Genomic DNA, 23,914 nt, shown 5'->3' with positions numbered 1-23,914 from the left:
AGCTATTCGAATAGAATTTACGACCCATTTTCAAGTTGGATTGTGGCGTTATTATTTTTAAAAAATCTTTATAAGTCCGAACACATCACTAGTATTAATTATAAATATTAAAAAAAAATTAAATAATTAATTCAATCCAACCTTTATAGTTTGGATATAAATTAAATAGTTAAACGCCTGTGTAAGTTACAAAAATTTGTGCAGCTACTTTTTTTTTTTTTTTGACTCAATTATAAAAACTCTATAGTTAGACGTGTTTTACTTGGAGCAATTCTATTTGAATGACCCCTCATAGAATAGTCTTTACTCTTAGAAGTGAATAGTAAGTAACGTGGCCATGTTGCATAGGGCAACCTAATGCCGAATTCGAATTCCAAATCCTAATTCAAATTATGGTAGAAAGTATGTAGTTTTTTATAAATGTTCAAGGAGAATAGTATTCATTATCAAAAGACTACTCGTAACTCTCCAACAAAATGGAGTAATTGAGAGAAGGAAAAAAAACGCTCATAAAGATAAGCTAGAAGTATCTTAAAAGTCAAAAGATATCATATATTGCATGTATTTCTTACCTCTTGAATTGAGCTCTAACTTGGAGTGTGTCCAGTATGACTACTTATGAAGCATAGTATAGTGAGAAATTATATGTTAGTCATTATAGTTTAAATTTCAAGAAAAAAAAAATATTATAGTGGTTATACTGAAAATTATAAAGCTTATCGATTATATAATCTTATGTCAAGAAATATTATTATTAGTCGAAGTGCGATTTAAAATGAAGATAAATATTAGAGCTGATACGTAGCTTTCAAACAAAAAATTTCATATCATGTTAACATCAATAAAAATGGAGGTACTTTTAAGATTTCGAGCAAGTAGATATTCACGGAGTTGTGATAAGGAAATCTTACCAAGAAAATAATCTTACGTTATTTATTAATATACTAATTCTATAAATTTTTACGTGACTCTTTCAAAAGAAAGATTACCATCTATGCAACAAAAAGAAATGAAATATAGGAATTGACATGTAAATTCTATGAATTTGTTTATTTGAGTGTTGTAATTTTTTATTTAGAAAGGTAAACAAATGAGAGAGTTTTTCATTTTATTAAAACTTCTAATATTAGAATCATAGAAAGATCTTACTGAGAAACTCCTAAGCTTCGTTTGATCTTATATTATCACTTACAAAATTAATTCAAACACACCCTTAATGCAAATAACTACCGTCAAAAGATTTCTTTTTAAAAATTAATAATAAGTACGCAATTGAAGTGATATATGTGAATGAGAGTAATCTTAAGGATAGGTTGGTTGAGAAAGACTTAAAATATGTGAATGAGAGTAATCTTAAGGATAGGTTGGTTGAGAAAGACTTAAAAGAATACATTTCTTTTCGATAATTCAATTATAAGAAATATAAAGTTAAATAAATAATTCAACATTGGTTTGTAAGGACATTTTCACTTCAGAGTACCTAAGATAAGTAAATAACTTGACCATGTCGTAAAGGATGCATGAGAATATCGAAACTATGAGTATCGATTTAAATTTCAGATCTCAATTTGAATCTTAAGCATCAAGTATTTATAATTAAATTATCCACTTATGAAAAATTTAATACGATCATTTTCTTACATTTGATTTGATATGTCCTTAAAATGAAATCTAAAGATTTGAATAAGGTCCTGGAGTTTTAATAAATCTTGAATTTAGTTCTCCAATTTTTTTTTTCTTTTAGTAAAATTAGTTATATTAACAATAATTTTCATGCAAAAAAAAAAAAAAAAAAAAAAAACTATGGGAACAACATTTAAGGTAACAGATTAAGATTAATTAAAGGTAACAGATTTTTTTTTTTTTTTTAATTTGAAAAAAACTAACCGTACAAATTATATTTAAGATTAATTAAAAAATAAAGAGAATAAAATTGAACACTTGAACATGGAACTAAAATGGAACTGGTATCAAAGCATCAGCAAAAAGATGTTATTTTAACAATTCCCCCTTAAATGATGTCTGTATTACCTCATCTTGGGGACGGAATCTTCTGTAAACCATACTTGAAAGTCTCTCGGAAGATGCTACAATTGGAAACTGTACGGATTATTGACAAATTTAGTTCAATAAAGTCTCATATTTTTTTATTTTGATTCTACTCGTTTAAATATCAACATTTTAGGTTGAAAGAACCGTTAATTAAAGAGTAAACTATTTGACGTGATGTAACACAAACAAACAAATTATCGATATAAAAAATAGTTAATAGGTTACACATAATTAGTTTTAAAATATTGTATACTACACGTTCGGTTAGGAACATGATCATAAGCTCTTTGGTATGATATTGTCCACTTTGAGTATAAGTTTTTTGGGCTTCCCCGAGAAGCCTATACTAATGAAGATGTATTCTTATTTATAAGCTCATGATCATTTCGCTATTGTTTAATCAATCAGTCACGGCGACCCAAATCATAATAAATCAAAATTTAAAGTTTAGAGAGATGGCGTGGCAGAGAGAAAAACAGGATTACCTTAAATGATGTTGGATTAAGAAGGAAATATGCCCTGAAAGAAACGGCTGAGATCACACTTGTTAACATCAAGTCCTAGCAACTTGTCCACCGCGTCCTGTGTTAAGTTCAAAGTTCAAACACACCAATACTCTGCCAACACACAGCTGGGAAGGCATCATAGATAGTGCAGCAAACAACACAAATAACTACAACCCGAGGAAAAATTGAAGTCATAAAAACACCTGGTATAGCTTGTCCTGAGCGGATAAATTCTCGTTGTGCAGCCGCTCAACATGCTTGTTATTCCCCATAGCATCCAAAACAAAGGCTGCTCTCTTAATAACCTCATCAGGAACGCCTGTAAAAGAAATAGGATTAATTCCCAGCAATAATGATTACTTTCAATTTGAAGAATGCAGAAATGTTTTAAACTCATCTGTCTTTGAGATATACCAGCAAGTAACGCACAATGCAGACCTGCAGCAGAATATAAATTTACAGTTCTGAGAAGTACTTTTACGTAAAGATGTATCTTTCTGTATTTATATCATCAACTTACCATAGCTAGGAAGTGCGTGTCCTGGGACCAAACTGCAAAAGAATAGCATCAAAAATGAAAATTTTGAGTGCATTAAATCCTATGTTTTAAGGCTAAAGAAGGGTGAAAATTTACAATATGGCCCATAAGACAACATCTAAAATCTAATGCATAGAAGTAATCTCCATGAAAACCAATGAAAAACTCCATGAAAATCTCTGAAAACATCTCGTTTCTGGTCTGTGAAAGTTGAGTTAAAGCGAAATTTCTTGTTTCTTTTCTTGTATGCTTAAATAGAATAGAATAAATGGTAAAATCTCTATCTTCTTTTTTCATTTCAAATTTAAAGAAACTAATAGAAAAATAGATTATCAAAAGCAATGAAAAAAGAATGGCTACGTAAGGAGAAGCTGGGATTATTAGCAAACTAACAAAAGATGAGTATCACATAAGTTACCGATAAAGAAATACAATATCTTCGTTTTCAGTGCAATCATTGTCGGGTCGTATCACGCTCATGTTGTAGAACTTGATCCTTTTACACTGGAATAAGAGAAAGGGGGCATTAGAAATTTCATGTCACAAGACCACAGATGTTTTAGAATAGAAGAACGCAAATGAATTACCATTGGCAGTAGACTTTCATTAATTAGCTCAGTTAGATGAGTGCACACCAACACCTGGAAACATGAGCAATCATTTTAACGAATGCTTATAATCTAACCTACGTAATTTTGAAACAAAATCTTTCATTTTCCAGAGGCAGCTTCATGAAATTATCTTTTATTTTTTATTGGCCCCTTTACTCTTAAAGTTATTTCATTTTAGTTCTAACACTAGTAAATAGTTTCGTTTTAACTTCAAAATTTGAATACAAATCCATGTTGACCCCTACGGTCATATCACATTTATCATAAATATTATTGGCCATTACATGCATTTTGTATATATTGTGCATTATATCAAATTTTGGGATTGAATGACCTAAAATTTCTATTAAATACCTTACAAAAATTAAATTCAGCTGCACAAATTCTTATGAAAGTTCACTAAAAGGTACTAAAATAGAAAAATATTAAATTTACAGGATCAAAATAGGGCATTAAAGTAAACAGATTTGAATAAAGAAATGAAAATAAGAGTAAAAAGGAAAACTGAATTGACACAACGAGCTGTTGATGCCCCAAAAGATTTGAAACTTTAAACAACACTTAGTGAAGAAAGAAATAAACCAAGCAATCAAAACAATATAATATTTAGGAGAGGAAGTCAAACCTTTGGAGAGTCATTAGAACTTGCAAAGTGGTCGATGGTTCCACCAAGAAGACCAATGCCATCTTAATTGTACAGACAAAACAGTGAGTTTACAAAATCCTACGCATTGCAACTGCCAAACATAGATCATACGTATACATTCAAATTAGTGTAAATTGGTGAGCCTAACCTTCTGTAAGGGTACCTTTACCAAATTCATCTATCAAGCACAAAGATTGACACGTCGCCTGCCTGAATTTTTAACCATAATAGTATTTAAAATAGAAGGGTTAGTGTATTTTGTTAATAAAACAAAATCAATGATAAGCAGATTCAACTGTTAAGGTCATGCCATTGCTCAAGCAATCGATTCTAAGTTTCCACTCTAGACGTTAGATATGCAACGATCACGATTTATTCTACAAATATCTTGCAATCCCTGTTGTTTTTCTGGTTATGCAGGCAGGGCAGTTAGGAGCTATTTATTGAATGTACCTGAGCATCATCCCAACTTGAAGTAAGTCAATCATAAAAGTTGATTGTTCTGCAGTCATATGCTTGCTTCCCATAGCACAAAATATTCTGCGAAAGCCCATTATGCAATCATTAATAAGCAATAATTTAAACGCAACATTAGAATGAGGGAAGATATCATCACATGGAATGCGAACCTATCAGTCAAACCCACGGTTGCAGCATCTGCTGGAACAAAGCTTCCTATATGAGACAAGAATACAATAAGAGCAACCTGGAAGGTGCGGAAGAACTGGGGTTAGAGCTATGCAGACTTGTTGTTATTCCTCTTCATTTCTCTTCAACTCATTAATGTACATAAAAGGCGGCAAAGGCTTTGTCCAAGCCTCACCTCACGCGGAAGCAGAGCAAAGAAGGAAAGAGAGCCCCCTCTTCGTTTTTCGTAATTCAAAAAGTATGTAAAATATTTAAGATTTTGTAGTTTACCTCTAATTTGCTCCTCTAAAATACAGAATTAAAATATTTTGCGCATAAAAGTTAGCATGTAAATTTTGTTCCTTCCTAAGAAAATTTCTGGTCTGCCCCTATCCTCAAGTCATCCTCCCACTCATTTGTGACTACGTGAAGCGTGGAAATTTCTCTTTACCCTGACCCGAAGGTGCACCTTATTCTCGAAGTGAAAAGATGGAAACTGTTGGACTGCAAGGTGGAACAGTTCCAAAGATCATCACATATCCATGTCCTTTACTGAATGCTCTGAGCTACTCAACTAGGTTGGTTCATGCAGTTGAATCCCGTAAAAAGTTGAAGGTTCCACAATGAGTTCATTGTCAGAACTAAGATGGGGCAGAAGCGGTATACCTTCAATAATAGATCCACAAGCGACATGCAGTTTTTCTTTTTTAAGTTCAACATGTGGGGTGAGGAATTCAAACTTTCAACCTCTATGTCTCGAAAGTATATGTCTTAACCAGTGCTTAGGTTGATCAAGAAATTGTGACACGTGAAACATGAGACATGGAACATAAATTTGGCAAGAAATGATGATAATCCACTTTTCCCACCATTGCTTCTAAAGGACCATAGAATGTTGTGTCAGTTTCTTATTTACATACTAGGCAATATTGAAACACCATGTACAAAAGTTAGCTCTCTCAATCCTGGTCCGCCAGTCTTTAAACTATTGCTGAGCTGTCCACAGTTGAATTTAACCTCTTATAAAATATCATTTCTAGGGACTTTATCTACAACATCATTGGGAGTTGTTAATCTTTGGAAGTTTCTTAGCTTAGGGGCATCACTACCTTAAAGTGACTTGAAAGGCATAGTTAACAGATGAATGATGGTAATGATCCAATAAATCCAACATATGCCAAAGCTTCAGTTACTGAGTAAAACAACAGCATGGTTTTTGGGGTTGTGAACCCAACTTCTGAATTCAAGTTGAGCCATCCTCACCATTTTTAAGGTCTCTCTAATTTTCTCTTTAATTCACCTCATAGTCATCTTCATCCACAAGGAGCTCTAATGATCATTAAGTAGAAGAGAAAATATTGAAAAGGTGATACAGTTCAATCGCTATAACTCTGTTGGATCCTTCCACGTATTGCATTGCACTTCATGAAGTAGCTCAAATTTATCCTCTGCTCTGTGCTGCCTCCATCATCCTCCTTAACCATCCACCTCCATTTTAATCTTCAGTTTAATCCATTGGGAAGCTTCTAACCACTAAATACTTTAATGCTTCCTAACGTCTAATTGTCCGTCACTACATCTCCTTCATAATTGGTTAAGCTGGCTATAACCAACAGATGCATCGCAGGAAATATAAACTTGGAATTAGTAACTGTTTGTGTGAACTTGTTCGGACCATATCCAACTAATCTTTCGTGAAGAAAAGCACTCAATGGCAAGGAAAATCAGTTATGACTTTCCACAATCAGTCATAACACCCTCACTCTCCAATAGATCTTTAAACATAGATAGCTTTAAATGTCATTTACGGATCCATATTATTACTTCATTTACAGATGAAGACTGAGAAGAGAATGAATTCACCAAATATGCAATAACGTGGAGAGAGACGCGGGATAGCACACCATTTTAGACAGGAAAAAATGAACATTTATTTACCTGTTTTATGTAGATACTTTTACCAGAATAGTTTGGGCCAGTAATGATAATAACTCTTCCTGAAAAGATATGAACTTAAGAAATTATTAGAAGCAGATGCGCATTTCCAGTTTGAAGTTGAATACAGCTATGGAATGCACCATCAATTACCATCATAAAAAATCTTCGTGTCATTTGGAATAAACGTATCGACAGCCATTTCCTGCAAAACGTGCCTACAACATATGTACTACAAATCTAAGTACTCGCTTATTAGAGTTTGAGTGAATATTCAACATGACCTGCACAGTCAAAGGTTCCAACCTTCCATTCTTAATATCAAGCATGCTATCTGCACTTAAAACTGGCCTTACATAGTTGTTTTGACGAGCAATCAGTGCTAGTGATAAAAAGCTGTGCAAAACCATCAAGATGATTGATAGATGTTCAAATGCACAATGAGAAAACCAACTATTCAGGGTCCTCCAAGAAAGTGGTAGCATGTAGAGACGACAGAGCATAAGTGAAAAAGAAGAAAATATTCTCACCAATCAAGCTCAGCCGCAAAATCTACAGCCTTAAGCAGATGCAGAGAGAAAACAAGTATATGTGACACCAAGTCTCTAATAATTGCCCTCTCCATATCTTCTAGGAATCAATAAAGACAAGGTCAAATATTTTAAGAGTAATTTAATTAACGTGACAATTTAAATTAAGATTAATGGCTTTGTTTTCTTTTTTAATTTCTATCTGTTAAGAGTAAATTTTGTGAATAAATTGGAATTTGGAACTAAACATCAAAATCTTATTCAGTTCTGCTGAAATATATGCCAACCAACAGGAAAATCTTTAAGTAATCTACTGCAAGAAATTAAGGAAAATACAGATTAATAGGAACAAATTCATAGTACCTAAAATTTTGTGATAAATGTCTCCAAGTAGATTATCCAATTCTCGTGTTTTTGGACTACGGTAAAAGTATCTCTTTATATCTCCATCCACATCAGAGAACTGAATTTGTAAGACTTCTAGAAACTTTTAGCTAAAGCAGTTAGAATAATGTCAGAATTATCGGTTATAACAAAGATTAAACAACTTACAGCAAATTCAAAGTCTCGTAGGATCTCTAATGTGCCTTCTTCAAGTTTCTCTTCAAATATGCATAATAAATACCCTGGAGGGGGGAGGGGGGTTAGGCAGGCATAGAGATAAATATCCTGGCTCCTGTTGCTGGAAAATGAAAACACAATAACACACAAGATATGCATAACACTGATCACGCAAGACAATAACACACAAATTTGTTGAGGATTGTTGGGAGGGAGTCCCACATTGGCTAATTTAGAGAATGATCATGAGTTTATAAGTAAGAAATACATCTCTATTGGTATGAGACCTTTTGGGGAAGCCCAAAGCAAAGCCATGAGAGCTTATGCTCAAAGTGGACAATATCGTACCATTGTGGAGATCCGTGATGCCTAACATGGTATCAGAGCCATGCCCTTAATTTAGCCATATCAATAAAATCCTCAAGTATCGAACAAAGAAATTACTAACGAAGGTGTAGTCAAAAGTGACTTATGTGTCAAACAAAGGGTGTACTTTGTTCTAGGGCTCCAGAGAAAGAAGTCGAGCCTCGATTAAGGGGAGGCTCTATGGTGTACTTTGTTCGAGGGGAGGATTGTTGGGAGGGAGTCCCACATTGACTAATTTAGGGAATGATCATGGGTTTATAAGTAAGGAATACATCTCCATTGGTATGAGGCCCTTTGGGGAAGCCCAAAGCATAGCCAAAGATTATGCTCAAAGTGGACAATATCATACCATTGTAGAGATCCATGATTCCTAACACAAGTTAACCTTACACGGACCATGCAAGATAATGAGTAGCTTTTTTTTCTTTTTTTTTCCTTTTATGTTTTTCTTTTTTTATTTTCTTTTTTCACTGCATTAAAGGATGGTAATGATCATGTCCTAGTTCTTAAAAGGTGCAATATATGGGGTGACAACACATTGAAAATGATTGCATAAAATCACATTAATAGGCCATTTCATATACTTGTCCCAATTTTCCAGCAGAAATGCCTAAAAAGTACGGATAAGTTAAAGTAACTTCTTCTGTGAAATGCTCTGGAAAGAATGCGGACCTATTTGATGTATATAGACTATACAGGGGTCAAGCTTGTTTTTACACAACTGAGGAAATTGAGCAACTTCCATTGATGTAACCTGTCAGGAGCGGTGAAATTGATGGAAAACTCATTCGTGCAATCTACTTGACATCTAACTTTTGAAGTTTTAAAACATGCATAATGTACCTCCTCCAAAAATTGAGGCAATTCCTCATAGATTTCCCTCAGCTCATCCAACTGTTAGCCATCCAAAAAGAAAGAATGTAAGAGTTTATATCCAATGTAATCCAGAAATAAAAGCTAAATACTACGTCAGATTTAAATTGTCATTATTATTCTTAAAGACAACAAACCAACTCTATGCATGCTATACCAACAAACTAACCGTGGAAAGATGACAGGACGATCAGTATCTCGTCGGACAGGCAAAATATGTCCCTCTAAGAATATAATAATACTTGGGTAAGAAGAGCACTTAAACTGGTTAACCATCTCTCACCTCATCACAAAAACCCTCCTTCACAATTGTCTCATATGATTTCTCTTTGCTTCTACTAACATCTAAGACGCCAATAACCTTCGAGATGAGAAGCCAAATATTTTATGAGGACCATTACAGAAGTTCTTAAAGGGAAATCCAATGAGCTTATAGAAAATTCAATCATGGTAATGTACATTTAAAGGACACAGTGAAGGGATAATGACCCTTACTAGTTCCATCACTCCAATTATAATTAACCCATAGTTTCTTTCTCCATTATAGCAGAAACATCAGGGATTAAACAGAAATATAAATAGAATACCAGGGAAGTAAGAAACAATGACCAATTCATAAACATAAGCTAACTCTGTTGTAATGCACGAATGGGCCTGCAATAAACAAAGATTTACACAAGGCTCATTAAAATGTCAATTTGACCAAATAGAAAGTGAGTCAAAGATATTATTGGGTACCTTCTCAACAATGTCCAAATTTAAGTACTTCATGTTGTCTCTAAGATTCTCTGACATGCCAACTTCAAATATTTTATTCACGTGCAGAAGGGAGCAAACACTCTGCAGTAGAAAAAATAATAAGAGACAGAATATCAAAACAAAATTTAAAAAATTTATTGCTAATGAAAAAATGTCTCACGATATGGAGCGGTACTGATGGAAAAAAGTAATAATAAAAATGAAGAGAGAAAGAGAGAGACAGAGAAAGAGTTGGCTGCCAACTCCCCGTTAATTTTCTCCTCATTCTTATAAAAATCAGATGATAACTGGAAATAATCTTGATAAGATGAAAGGAATTCTAGTACAATGTTGTCAAGGAAAAATGATTTTCCCAACCTCACATGATCACTATTTGATTTAACAATAATGATGGTGCATTAAAAATCATATTCATGGTGATATAAAAGATCATTTGATGAATTTAACATTAAAAGATGTTAACTTAATCAATTATCGACCGAATTTAAATGTGAGACAAAGTCACATGCAAACCAATGGTGAGAAAAGGTTAAGACATCAGAACAAAATTATGCAGCAATTCTCTCATACCTTGGACTTGCCTTTTTGACCAACAATGGGGCACTTCCAAATGATGACGATTACTAATTAGACGGGCAACAGAGTAAAAATAGCATTTTAAAAGGAGGTTAACAAACCTTCAAGAATGAAGTCCAATCACCAGAAGAATATGTTGAGCTCGGGGAATTGAATTTCTTCCATGTAAGAAAATTTGAAAAAATATACATATTAAGCCAATTACAAGTGAAAACTAACTGCCCATGTTTGTGGGTAATGAGTTTGTCAAGCATAGATTACAGAAATTATGAATAATAAAAGAAACCCTGCTACCTTGAGTATATGGGGAATGTCCTTGACAGTCTTTAGAGTTTCACGTAAAGAATGCATCAATTCCTCGGAAGAAATAAAGAACGTTATCTTTATTGTGTTAATTGTTAAAGAACAAAAGCATATTCTTATCCTTCTTTTTCAGAATTTTACGACATAATACATATCGTTTACACATTTAAATGTAAACTCGCTTCTGTATTGTCAAACAATGGATGGAGAAAAGGATACAGCATCAAGTCGCTTATTCAAATTTTCAAGATCCACCAATGGCCTCAGGAACCAGTTTCTAAATAGAAACAGCCATTATCCAAGTTTTAGGAAAATTAGAGATATACGGAGAAAAGGCCGTCAGTAAATTCCTAGTAGAAAATGTGCACCTCAAGAGGCGTCTACCCATAGGTGTCACACACTGGAATGAGGAGATTGTATCAATAGCGTGTGTATATGTGCTTCAAATTATAAAAGAAACCAATGACACATACCTTATTCATCATGCCAAATACAGAGAACCTGCGTCAAGAAATATTAGTTTAGTTTCCTTCAGAGCAACACTATCAAGTAAGTTCTCAATCACCCTTCTTTTGCTCTTCCAATGCCCATATGGCTTGGATGTTTGTCGGTTTGAAATATCTGCAATGCTTCCAAAGCTGTTGCATCGAGTTTTAAAAATTTGTTTCTGTTTTATCAGAAGTGAAGGAAGGATTAATATAATTTTATTTTTTACTTTTTAACTTTAAGTACAAGTAATTTGGCTAATAAGATAACAAGTAAAAGGATACAAAGAAATTTCTATGACAGAATCAATCGTTATTGATGAAGTTCCAAGTTCCTTTTGTTCAAGCGTGTCCACGATCCTTTCATTTTCCAGTATTGCAAGAAGACCCCCACTAGCCCGAATTTGAACATCACTTCCCACGTCCATCATAGAACTCAGCTATAATTGTCCGTAGGAGGAAACATCACCAATCCCACCAAATAATTGTTCAATTCCAGATAAAAAAAAAGTTAAATTGACATTGCAGTGGAACTACAAGCAAAATTTTTTATGGCAGTAAACATTAACAGATTACAAAATCTCTTTTGCGATGTTAAGTACCAATTCAAATAACAAAAAAAAAAAAAAAAACTAAATATTAAACAGATAAACATCCATCTTTCTACAGTCCATTCATATAAAAAAGACAAGTATATGGAAAAAGTGGCTCTAAAGATAAGCACAATATGATGGTGGATCTATTATCTATTTTAGTAAATTCTGTGGTAATCCACAATAAAGAACTCCAATAGTATCATATTATTTTATGTTTTCTTGTTCATTGATTAACCAATTAACCAGGTTATATGTTCCCAGAATCACATATTGAACCAGTTTGCAAACTAGGATAGGCTCTAGCTCTTCTTATGAAATATAACTGAACTCCTTCATCAACAATAGCCTATAAAAAGTAAGTAAAAGAAGTCTGGAAAATATGTATCAGTTATCAACTTACATAAAAAATTCTCTCCTTGATGTTTAATCCATCATCCATTCCTGTTACTCGTAGATATATCAATCTGTGCATCAAGAGATTGAGGGTAAGCCAATAAACGAATTACTTCAGTAAGAGGGTTGACGGGCAGGGATCGAACTATTCTGTTCATGAATAAAGGTTTCTTCTCATCCTGAAGATTGCAATATTCAAATATTTTCCATAGTTACTGAAAATCAAACAATATTTTGTGCTTGATACCTGTGCCACGCCTGTTCATAGCTGAAAATTGAACTCTTCACAAGCTTCACTGTGGGAGCCTCAGATATCCCGTCTGCATTGCTTAAAGTTAGACAAGGGCCAAAGGATTATATTCCTTACATAAAAAGCAAAAGTCAGCATACCACTCCGTTGCAAAGCAGCCAAGAAAGACTCCTCACTTTTAGTGCTAGCATATATCATTAGGGGCTTTGCTTGATATTTCACTGAATCAACAAGAAAGGAAAAGATGGGGCAAACATGATAAACAATGCTATAAGAATTTGATAACTGCAGTTAAAAGAAATTTAGAGAAAAGATATGCGAACCATGGGAACGGTATTAAAGCAGTAATGACTAAATCTCATTAAAGTTCTCAAGCTATAATATCAGGAAACTTACTCAATAGAATTAAACCAGGTCAGAAAGCTTACATCCTTACAAAGAGGCTTGAACTCATACCTAGATCAATCAGAGGATATTCCATGCTGCCATCTTCCCAAACATCCAGCACATGAAGCTGACGGATGCTAGAATCATAGTATGAAACTCCCACTCTGAGAAGAAAACTTGCTGAGCCATTTTAGCTTTTCACTAAGGGAACCTTACCATCAACTAAACCCTTTGTCACTTAGAACTTAACGACATAAATATTATGAAAATCAAATTTTAGGTTCTTTTTTTGTCCGTAAACGCCTAAGATGTCTATTTAGATATTTATTCAGCCATAGTAAGTATCAATATACATAATAACATACAAATAAAAATCAATCACTTACTGGCATACTACTATACTTCAAATAAGTGTAAATTCCTAGCATAAAGTTTTCTCTTGATGCTAACAAACTTCCGAACACATGGTAGGGACCTAGAAGAAATTTATAGTATGGTAAAGAAACCTCACCTCTGTCCATGTTTGACACATGCCATATATATCTGTCGTTCAAGTCAGGGGAATAAAAAGGGCAACAGAGTGAGAAAGGTGGTGAACTACTAAACCAGTGAAGAGCATTTCTCAATTTAAAACTGTCAGTAAATATGAAACGAGTCTATTATAACTTCAATATAATGGCAGACGGGCAAACTCTCCAATTTCATTCCACGTGATGCACCATCCGTTCTCTTCTATATAATTTTACCCGACCTAGATTTATGTCAGCTCGGATACTGATTCACTTAAAAATGAAACTCAAGGAATATATTAGAATTGGCAAAAATTATTTAAATTCAAGCCTTGCACTTCAAGATACGGCGTAGTTCAAAAGCAAAGTTTGACGCAATAAATAATTGTATCTGTCCACTGATTAGTTAAGTTATCCATTAATTAAATCAAATGACATTAATTCACCGTAAACAGAGATTATGAGGAAATCTGACTCCTTATCATCGCTATTCCATAGCCTTTCCTAGTTCAGAAGATAAATGTCACATGATTCGCTATGCTTCTCTTCAGTCTTTTTTCCGTTCAACACTGCTTTTATTTCCAGACTCATAACAACGAAATTAATAAATCTGATTCGATTGTTCAAAAGATCAACTGTTTCACGCTTCTATCTACTCCTCAATTTTCTTAGCATCCAAACCAAATTATTAACATGAACTGGAGAGATCAAATCCAAAGTTAGAATCAGTAGTCCAGTCCAGGATCCTTCAAATGAATTACATTCTCGCTCATTTTTCTGTTCTCATCCACTAACACTACAAACCAATCAAAGTTTCCTTTGCTTTCCTTTTCATCCATGTCTCACCAACTAGAGATGAATTGTAAGAAGGAGAAATGCAGAGAAGACTAAAATCGCACTCAACTTTTCTCGTTTCATCCAGTCACAATACAGAAGAAGAACCAAAAGAAGACTAAAGTCGCATTGGATTGATCTCGTATATACCAAAGGAAGATCGTGAACAAGATAAATGCAGAGAAGAGAACAAAAAAATGATCAACCTGAGGCACCGCTTCCGTTTCGTCCACTTCCTCCATTGTCCCGAATAAAGCGCGAAAAATCAAAATCAGTAGTCCCGCGAAATAGAATTTATAGCTCCTCTAATCCGGGTCGGGTCTAGAATTTCAACTTACGAACCCAACTGAATCGGATCAAGTTATTTAGATATTTACTGACCCAAACAAGCCTATAACTAACCTATCTCATTGTTTTCATGATTATTGTTACTTGTAAAGTTACATTTTAAACCCTAAGTTCAAAAATATGATTATGTACTATGATTTGCATTTTCTAATCCAATAAATGAGCTATTTATTGAGTATTTTTAGGTACTTAAACCACGTTTACTAATTTTTCAGGTAAGATAAAGCGCTCATTTACAGATGATGACATTTCAATACTCTACTCAGGCATCTACCCAGACAAATTCTCTAGTTTGGCAAAAATTTGAACTTGAAATTGATGTCGTGAGCTCACACAGGATAAGTTGGATTTCAAATGACAAAATCAAATTTTCATTAAAGATAACTGGGTGATACTCAGGTAAGTGATCTTAGGTAATTGAATGATGTATGGTGGTGCATGTCTCGTGGCCCCTACATGCACCATGTTGTTTATGTGTATGCGTGCTATGTAATGACATATGATGCTATGATATGTATGCATGCCATATCCATTACGCCATGTTATAAATAAAATAAATTACTATGTACGTCATATTATGTAGTGCCACGTAAAGTTATGTGATGGATCATATAATGATTGTCATGTATACATGACGCATATATGTATGATGTCATGGATGAAAGAAAAAAGGGAATGATGTTAATGTTAGGCTATGAATGAAAATCATGAGGACCTCATGCATCAGGATACTTCTCCATTATGTTATACTAGTACGGATGCATACCTTCAATATTTATGTTTGTCATGATATCATGTAGGCCTTTCCTTTTCTGTGGCGTATAGTGACGCGTTAATGCGTTGTGCCCGACCAAGTCAGGCCAAAGGTATGTGGACGAGCTTGTCTGGTGGGTCCATGTGTGCGTACGTGAACTGTGTATGGTATGTGTGTGATTGCATTACTAACTCCAACCGTGTGATGACTTACTGAGTATTTCTTAAAATACTTCAACCACGTGCTACCCTTATTTTTAGGTAAAGGTAAAGTTTCTTGCAATGCTATATGAGTTGTGTGTAAAAAAAAAAAAAAAAAGTATTACAAGGTGGGATACCAAGATTTGAACGTTGAAAGAATTACATGTCAATTATAACTAAATTATGTTTAACATGACGCTACAATTATTGTTATTCCTTCTTCGTGTCTGGCAACAACACCAAAGATGCTAGCTCGATCAGTACGAGGCCTAGGAGTGTGCGAACCGTATGGTGGGTCCATATTTACACATATGGGCTGTGTGTAAAATAGTAAATACACATTTGATGACCTGGACCGAAAAGCCGCCTAAGAGAATACGATTTTAAATGATAGGTCCCTTTCATGTTGTATGTGTTTGCATTCTCTAATCCCAATAGAGAGGTCACTTATTGAATATTTCTTAAACCACTTAAACCACTCAGCCGCGTGCTACTTCTATATTTCAGGTAAAGATAAAACACCCATGTACGATTGACGACGGCATTGTATTAAAGATCATGGAATCTACATAGGGTAGTTATATTTATTTTTGTAGAGGTTAGGTTAGTATAAGTCATTGCTCTTTTAATATTTTCCCTTATCCATGACATCGTTTTATGAAATTATTTTAAATGATTATTTCCGCGTAGAAAACATTACATCATGTACATGATAACGCCTCTAGTTCCCTTTCGAAATTAAGGTCGTTACAATACCATGACTCTAAATAATCATCCACCCAAAATTTATAACCATCTAAGAATGAATGAAGTTTAATTTTTTTTTTTAATATGACATGAATTATAACATCTCGTGATAATTTGAACAATATTTTCTTTCACATTTATATTACATTATTGATGTCTTGGTTCATATCACTTGTATTCGTCAAAGCTTTTAAGTTTAGAGGGAGTCTTCGGTCTTTAGAGATTTTTTTTTAAAAAAAAGTATCGAATACGTCAACTTAACAACGATCCATTCATAAAGGGAATGCCTCTTGAATTCAGACCAAATATAAAGGTCAAAGGAAGAGTCTTAATCATAAAACTTTCTACCAAACTCAAATAAATTGCATTTAATTGTTTTAAGTGCCTTGTTTGTTCGATAGAATGTACGAGGGGTCCGTACCCACATCTATAGCGGCTGGATTCGGTTGGTATGAATTGGTCGGTTGCAATGGTTTAGGGTGGAATGTGTGCGGTTGAGGAGACAACTAATTTGTGCAGGTCATTATGTATTTACTTAAGATAATCGATCATTATTATTGAGACAATGACTATGTTGGTCGTTTGGAGTCCATTAGTGATTGCAACTTTTTATTGTTAGTGACGTAAGACTCTCAAATTTACATAAACATCATTAGTGTCTCGAACATTCTTGTCCATAGTGCCTCAGGCTTGATGTTTCTTGAGATCCTGAGCTTCTAATTGAGGATTAGTTAGTAGTTAGTGACGTATGATACGAAATTCTCAATTTATTTTATTAAATTCTCGTTCATTTTTTTAATATAATATTTTAAAAAATATTCATTTTAATTTTTAATATATTTCAATAAAAAATGTAAAATATGGTAACAACCCATAAATATTACATAAACATTAAAAAGCAAAAATTTCAATATTGTAAATATACCTAATATAAATACACCATAAATGAGTTTTGTGTCTTAATTTTGATATGTATATAAATATATTTATATTTATTTATAAAAAGCTAAGCAAGGAAGAGCCAGTCGGGAATTTGGGTAGGGTTAGAGACGAGGAAGGAGAATATAATCCAAGCTCGGGGTCTATTTAGCTCACAGGAAGAAATCTCTCTCCACTCCCTCTTCTACTCTGTTTTAATCGAACGAGTTCCCGTAAATTATATGAATATCTCTAATTATGGCTACAATTTTAATTACAACAATTTCTGTTTAAGACGTAATTACTCAAATTAAAAGTAATTAGTCCATTGTAATCCTAACATGATTATTTTCGTATCTTTTTCCCGCTCGACAATAAAAATAAAAATAAAAAGTCAAACTAAATTAACAAAATAATAATAATAATAATAAAAATAAATTTATGAATCTAAATGGTCCTTAAATTTCATTGTTAGATTTCTATCCAAAATGTTAGAAAATTAAATTTTGGTCAAAAAAAAAAAAAAAAAATATATATATATATATATATAAAAGAGTAATTTGGAAGTGACATCCAGTGCATGTACAATACGAAAGAGGCTGGTTTTTGGTTTCATCCGCCATAGTTAAATCTGTTGTGTTTCATATTGATTTTGATTTTGATTTGGGACCGATGCCTTCATCTTCCTTCTACCACTATCTTTGATTTCCATTTTTGTGCTTTTGCTGCATCTGATTATGGAGGCGCCCTCCTTTGTTTCAAAAGCGAGGACTGCCTTTCATTCCGCGGCTGCTAAAGCGGAGCGAGTTTTCTTCGACTTTAAATCCGATCCATCAGGTACGCACAATCTCATCATCCATTCTCTAAATTTGCTCCCCTTTTTTTTGGATTCTTCAATTCATTTTACCTTTCCCCCCCTCTTCCTGATTCCTCTAAGATTTTGATAAACAACAACTGCCTAAGATCCACGAACGGACTTCCAAGAACGAAGATGAAATAAGGGTATGATTCTGTTTCTTCTCTGTTGACCTACTTATTTTCATTGACTTCTCTGCTATCTCATGTTCCTTCAAATTTCATGATTTAAGCTGCCTTGTCGCCATCAATTTTCCAGAATTCTGGCAATTGGCTTGTGTTTTCTGCTTCGATTTCTGTGGTAGATAGTAAAATAAACACGAAAATTCTTTGAGTGTTCTTCAATTTGAAAAGGGTCAACTTCTTGAGCTGAAGTGGATATCAGGTTGACCGCCTATTTTAGCTTTTGTTTCACCATTTCATACTTTTCTTGTAAAACAAGCAGAATGCATGTGGAAATGTCTAATTCAGCTATCTATGTTCATTCATAATCTGCATTTAGTCTAAACAAAAGATTTTCAGTGTTTATATATCCCCGGTAACAGACAATTTCTCAAGCGGATGTTGTAAAATAATTGCATTGTCTTAATGCAATGTGGAATGTTTCAGAGTCACAGTGAGCCAAAGCATTCGAAGTGGAGACCGCCGAACATCGGGACAAAGCAGGACTGGCACGATAAGTTCAAAAACATTCGAATTGGAAAGAAAGCTGCTGAGGATACTGAAAAAGTTGAAAATCCAACCATGTCTGTACCATTTTATGATGAGAATTTGTACCTACTGAACATGAAAAATGATATTGAAGCAAAGGTATTAAACATTCATAAATATATATAGTTTTTTGACGTATTTTGTCACAATCTGTATAATGTCTATTGTTCTAAGTTACCTAGCATGGTTCATAAGTGGATTCAACTTCCAAGTTCTACATACATTAGCAATTAGGAAAAGAGGAAGCCTTAATGTTCGAGCCATCCGATTTGGTAAACTAATGGAAAACTCCATAGAATTTGTATGCTCGTACGTGTTTTTGACCATTATAGTCTATACAAATAATGTCCTCCGAGGTGATGACTCTGGAGTTAATCATAATCTTTGTGATATAATTAAGATCTGTCTTGTTGATTGAGTTTTTCTCTTATACTAACTAGTCTCGTATTTATTTAGAATGCAGAAATAGTTCCATCAGTTGAAAGCTTTTTGGCTACTGACAGAGCTAGTATTCCTCCCCTTTCAGTTATAAAGCAGCTGGCTATCGCTGTTGAGTGAGTTTCTCTTCTTTCATGTTTTCGATATTTTGATTGCGTTCTTTTGTTTTTCTTCGATTTTCTGGTGGATCTTGTATTCACACTATTATTTTCGAGGATAAAGGACTTCCTGGATACTTGGTTCTTAAATGTTGACAGTCTTGGTCTCTGGTCATTTTGTCAATGTTTTCCTACAAACTATTTGACGAGCTTGCATTGAAACTTGTTACTGATACCTCAATATCCGTACTCTTGACCTAGGGCTGGAAAGAAATCCAAGTCGATAAAGAGTTTGGTTGCTTCGCCAGGAGATTCTTCATCTACAAGGGAGAAGTCGGGGTTGAGTCTGTCTTCTGTGAGGGCATTAATGCTTCGTGAAAAGGAGGAAAAGAGCTCAACTGAATTTCGTCATGATGAGAGAGTTCAATCTTTGATTTGTTCACTCTTCGATGCAGGTACATGCACATTCCAGGTTACGCACGATGTGATGTATTGATGTAATTTCTTGCATATTTTCCTGCAACGAGCTCACTTCCATTATAATCATCTGTAACGTATGCGCAGAGGGGGGAGATTTTCTCAGAAGGAACTTTGGCACTGCTTCAGAGGGCACAATAGTGACATCCTTGACTAGAGATATTCATGGTGCTCCTCCAGATAGCCTCCTTGTTAAGATTTCTGAAGTCATAGGAAGCTTCAGATGTCTTCGGAAAATGGCACTTTTTTGGTGCAGAATTGTCGATGAAGTGAGTTCACGATGTAGAACTTGATTGTGCTACCTAAGGAATGGTTACAAATGATGAAAATATTTGTTTTTTGTGCTTAAAGCTTATTATTCAAAATTTTATAGACACCTTTTTCGTTTTAGAGAAAGGACACTTAGTTCATGCTTACCAGATAGTTCAACCCTTTTTTATAACTGTAACTAATGAAGTTTGTTTGGAATGATTTTATTATGCAGATGAGAAGATTCTGGGCAGAAGAGCGATATCTACCTGGCATTCCAATAGATGAAATTCCAGATCTAAATTCATGTCTTCTATATCAGCGATTTCAGGTTATAAATTGTTGCGTCTCCCGCAAAAGACGCCATGAAATAGCAACTGACAAGTTAGATGCTGTACTACGGGAAGCAAGTTCAAATGCTGAATCAAGAACATCTGAAGTAACTGTTCCTGCAAACACTCTTTTGTATGCGAGACTCAGTAACGGGGAACTTGCACTTCGACTAGGTGCTGATTGCCCATTTGGTGACCATAAAATGTTAGAAACTGGTGAAGCAGTTTACTCTCCTGTTACACAGGTTCGGCTAATGGTATTGGATCTTTTCATCAGTGTTAAAGAATGCAAAGGCTTAATCCAACCTATTTTTTGTGGACAGGAAGGTCCTTTGCTAACCGAAGACGTCATTAAAGAAACAGAGGAGTTTGTTCTTCGAACCGGAAGGTATATTATTGCACTTGGTTTTATTCTTAACATTATATCATCCGGTATTTCTGCTTGACGATTACAAAATCTCCAATTTGCAGTGTGGGTGCTGGATGTTCTCAACTTCTCTCAGACATGCAAGCTTTCAAGGTCACTTTTTACTGTCAATATCTACTGTCCACCATATATCGATTAACGGAGTACTTAAGGTGATGTGTTCTAGTAGACTAACTTCGCTGTTACTATTAATCTAGGCTGCAAATCCTGGCTGTATCTTGGAAGATTTTGTAAGATGGCACTCCCCTCCTGATTGGACAGAACCTGAACCAAATAATGATAGTATAGATTCTCCTGTTGGTATCGATTCAAGAGGTCAACTTAGCAGTCGAATGCAAAAAGAAGGTGTAGACCTTTATCTGATGTTCACTATGTCTTAATTTGGACACTATGGTGCTGATATTTCTCATAAATTGGAATGTGAATATTGGACTTAATTTGAGGGAGTCTCCTGCTAGTTAATTTCTTTTACCGTAGCTGTCCTTCCTTTCCTCATTTCTACTGGACTCGGGCAAAAAAACTAGATTTCCGAACCTTTCTTTCCCACCCCATTCAATGGAGAGCTGTAACTGAAGCAAGCACTTGGCTTTAGAGCCCTAGCTTGCTTTGGCTATAGTTTTACGGATTAGGAACATTCATTGGGGGGATGAACGTAAGTGGGTACTGCGATTCCTCTGTATAATAGCCTTGTTCTTGGGATTTGGAAATTATGTCATAAACGCTGAGTTTTATGAGTTCTGTTCATACCAGGTAATTTGTGGCGTGAACTATGGGAAACATCGAAAGCTGTGCCTGCTGTTAAACAAACACCACTCTTTGATGAGGATTTGGTCGTGTAAGTTGGAGGAATTTAAAACCAGTTACTGTTTGTTTGTTCTGTACTTGAAACTGTGGCGCTAAACTGTAATACTGCAGGGAAGGTATTCTGAGTGATTTAGAGGAGTTGCCACCTTCTGAGCTGTTTGAGCCGCTGTTCATTTCTTTAGTAAGTTGATTATTACTACACAATTCTTCCTATTGTCTAATAACGTACTTAACTTACTGGGAAATGGGTTTGAGTTTATTATCTCTGTAGTCTTGAAAAGTAATAATTCTAGGCAGATTGGATCTCAAGAATGAGTTCATCAAGCTTTCCAGGGATCTTAGTTCCTGAAATTTTAAACTAATTGTTGAGTTCCTGTGCTATCCCACAATGGTTGGGGTGGAGAACGAAACACCTTTTATAAGGGTGTGGAAACAAACCTCTCTCTAGCAGACGCGTTTTAAAAACCTTGAGGGGAAGCCCGAAAAGGAAAGCTCAAAGACGACAATATCTGTTAGCAGTGGGTCTGAACTGCTACAAATGGTATCAGAGCCAGGTACCGGGCGATGTGTCAGCAAGGAGGCTGTTCCCCGAAGGGGGTAGATACGAAGCGGTGTGCCAGTAAAGACGCTGGGCCCCAAAGGGGGTGGATTTGGTGGGGGTCCCACATCGATTGGAGAAAGGAGAGAGTGCCAGCGAGGACACTGGGTCCTGAAGGGGGGTGGATTATGATATCCTACCTTGATTGGGGAGGAGAACGAAACACCTATAAGGGTATGGAAACCTCTCCCTAGCAGATGCGTTTTAAAAACCTTGAGGGGAACCTCGAAAGGGAAAGCCCAAAGAGGACAATATTTGCTAGCGGTGGGCCTAGGCCGTTACAATTCGAATAAATAAACTTTCTTCCAACTAATGGCTTCATATCTCTATAATTGCAATGAGAAAGATCCCTATGTCTTATGAAGATAATGAATCTTCAAAATATCACTTCGCTAACATAATCTTCTTTTCTATGTGCAGCTTGGTTTAGGATTCATAATGGCGGAGGCCAAGTTGGCTAAAAATAATAATCTGTCAAGCTTATTCTATGAGTGCAAGGGCTATGTTGTAGCAACATGTCAAAGAAGCTCTTGGAGCAACAAAGTTGATGATATTTGTCAGGTTCGCTCCCGCTTTTTGCTGCTTTCATGCATATCTTACGAACCACAAATCTTTTAAAAGCTTTGGGATCATTGTATGACATTTTCGTGTGCCTATGAATTAAGACGTGTGGTCGATTTCACATCCAACCAAGTCGTTTACCAGATAACAAAAGAGTTCCCACGACACGGAGTGGCCTTGCCCGTAGTGGGAACAAGGAAGCTAATAGAATTAATGGCATTTTCGAAACATTTGTTGCATATCTGTTTATTAGTATCGAATCACGATCGTGATTCAAGCTGATGTATATGACGGGATCCGGAACAGGTGTATGAAACAGTGGAGACTATGATGGTGAATCCAGAGGAAATTCTGAAGGCTATGAAGCAGCCAGAAGAATCAAACATGACAGCCGGTGAGCTGAAACGGCGTTTCAAGAAGATGAGTCTGAACTTCGTAGGGAAGGACGGAGATTCAAGAAAATCGTCTCCAAAAAATGTGAACTCGGACGAAAGGCCATCGTCACCGTCGTTCTCGTCGTTCTTCGACAGTAAATCATCTTTATTTGCAAAGAAGCCTCCTAAACCAGAAACTCCATCTGCTGCTACAACCGATGAAAATGGTTGGACATTTGTTTAAACAGACAGCTGAAACTCTTCTGCCAGACACTTAAAAGCTGAATTGTAAATTATATATTGAAACTGCATTTAAATAGTGATGGGTTGGTTCCTTTTGTAGTATACAGAAGCGATTTTTCTTCATTGGTTGCATGATTTGATTATTATTTCTTTTTGGATGTAAATATATAGCATGGGATGACATGGGATTTTGTTCATTTACTTCTAATTTTCTCATAAAATTAATCTTATTTGACTGAATAAAGAGACTGCTTATTTGATGAACACTACAACTCCCTTTCTTCTCTTTGTGCCATTTTTTGAAGATAATTTACATATTTTGTTTGTTTTATTCTGTGGGTGTACTGAGATTGCTCCATCTTTGTTTCTGAATTGTTATGATTTGTGTATTACATGAACTCATACGTTTCTCGCAAAGTGATATTAGAGCGAAGGTCAACATA

General features: G+C 34.9%; 2 protein-coding genes across 9 annotated transcripts; one reads left to right on the top strand and one right to left on the bottom strand.

Moving 5' to 3' along the window:
• Nucleotides 1–1,948: 1,948 nt before the first annotated feature.
• On the bottom strand, nucleotides 1,949–14,595 carry LOC111438624 (DNA mismatch repair protein MSH5). Of its 7 annotated transcripts, none has more exons than XM_023076500.1 (35): nucleotides 14,544–14,595; nucleotides 13,506–13,537; nucleotides 13,064–13,158; nucleotides 12,748–12,828; nucleotides 12,605–12,677; nucleotides 12,365–12,428; nucleotides 11,654–11,808; nucleotides 11,449–11,550; nucleotides 11,357–11,384; nucleotides 11,252–11,283; nucleotides 11,103–11,160; nucleotides 10,875–10,961; nucleotides 10,682–10,738; nucleotides 9,984–10,085; nucleotides 9,855–9,899; nucleotides 9,529–9,606; nucleotides 9,216–9,266; nucleotides 9,045–9,126; nucleotides 7,998–8,071; nucleotides 7,809–7,908; nucleotides 7,446–7,545; nucleotides 7,222–7,311; nucleotides 7,069–7,133; nucleotides 6,919–6,977; nucleotides 4,983–5,059; nucleotides 4,807–4,893; nucleotides 4,502–4,563; nucleotides 4,333–4,394; nucleotides 3,684–3,737; nucleotides 3,515–3,600; nucleotides 3,079–3,110; nucleotides 2,973–2,996; nucleotides 2,762–2,877; nucleotides 2,538–2,634; nucleotides 1,949–2,100 (listed from the first exon to the last, which is right to left on the bottom strand). In XM_023076500.1, the coding sequence occupies exons 1-34, from the start codon at nucleotides 14,577–14,579 to the stop codon at nucleotides 2,554–2,556; spliced, it is 2,427 nt and encodes an 808-aa protein (XP_022932268.1). In that variant the 5' UTR covers nucleotides 14,580–14,595; the 3' UTR covers nucleotides 1,949–2,100; nucleotides 2,538–2,553. The 7 variants fall into 7 exon arrangements, with proteins under 7 accessions (XP_022932268.1, XP_022932270.1, XP_022932271.1 ...); XM_023076502.1 differs by having other exon boundaries at nucleotides 1,949–2,087; XM_023076503.1 differs by having other exon boundaries at nucleotides 7,446–7,542.
• Nucleotides 14,596–17,882: 3,287 nt separating this feature from the next.
• On the top strand, nucleotides 17,883–23,672 carry LOC111438594 (rab3 GTPase-activating protein catalytic subunit-like). 2 transcript variants are annotated; one of them, XM_023076463.1, is made up of 14 exons: nucleotides 17,883–18,141; nucleotides 18,242–18,306; nucleotides 18,769–18,969; nucleotides 19,327–19,424; nucleotides 19,668–19,861; nucleotides 19,971–20,152; nucleotides 20,368–20,709; nucleotides 20,788–20,852; nucleotides 20,936–20,984; nucleotides 21,089–21,236; nucleotides 21,642–21,726; nucleotides 21,807–21,876; nucleotides 22,714–22,854; nucleotides 23,161–23,672. In XM_023076463.1, the coding sequence occupies exons 1-14, from the start codon at nucleotides 18,042–18,044 to the stop codon at nucleotides 23,470–23,472; spliced, it is 2,052 nt and encodes a 683-aa protein (XP_022932231.1). In that variant the 5' UTR covers nucleotides 17,883–18,041; the 3' UTR covers nucleotides 23,473–23,672. The 2 variants fall into 2 exon arrangements, with proteins under 2 accessions (XP_022932231.1, XP_022932232.1); XM_023076464.1 differs by lacking the exon at nucleotides 23,161–23,672 and adding an exon at nucleotides 22,999–23,154.
• Nucleotides 23,673–23,914: the final 242 nt, after the last annotated feature.

The sequence above is a fragment of the Cucurbita moschata genome, unplaced genomic scaffold (assembly GCF_002738365.1).
Source record: "Cucurbita moschata cultivar Rifu unplaced genomic scaffold, Cmos_1.0 Cmo_Scf00078, whole genome shotgun sequence".
NCBI lineage: Eukaryota > Viridiplantae > Streptophyta > Magnoliopsida > Cucurbitales > Cucurbitaceae > Cucurbita > Cucurbita moschata.
Note: the sequence above shows the minus strand (reverse complement) of the source record. Positions and strands in the feature narration are given on the sequence as shown.

Coding starts and splice junctions, on each gene's coding strand:
- LOC111438624 (XM_023076500.1), bottom strand. CDS start 14,579: ATGGAGGAAGTGGACGAAACGGAAGCGGTGCCTCAG. Junction 10,739..10,874: donor ACATTCCCCATATACTCAAG/GTAGCAGGGTTT, acceptor CTTACATGGAAG/AAATTCAATTCCCCGAGCTC. Junction 9,607..9,854: donor TAGCTTATGTTTATGAATTG/GTCATTGTTTCT, acceptor CTCATCTCGAAG/GTTATTGGCGTCTTAGATGT.
- LOC111438594 (XM_023076463.1), top strand. CDS start 18,042: ATGGAGGCGCCCTCCTTTGTTTCAAAAGCGAGGACTGCCTTTCATTCC. Junction 20,985..21,088: donor CAGACATGCAAGCTTTCAAG/GTCACTTTTTAC, acceptor CTATTAATCTAG/GCTGCAAATCCTGGCTGTAT. Junction 22,855..23,160: donor AAGTTGATGATATTTGTCAG/GTTCGCTCCCGC, acceptor GATCCGGAACAG/GTGTATGAAACAGTGGAGAC.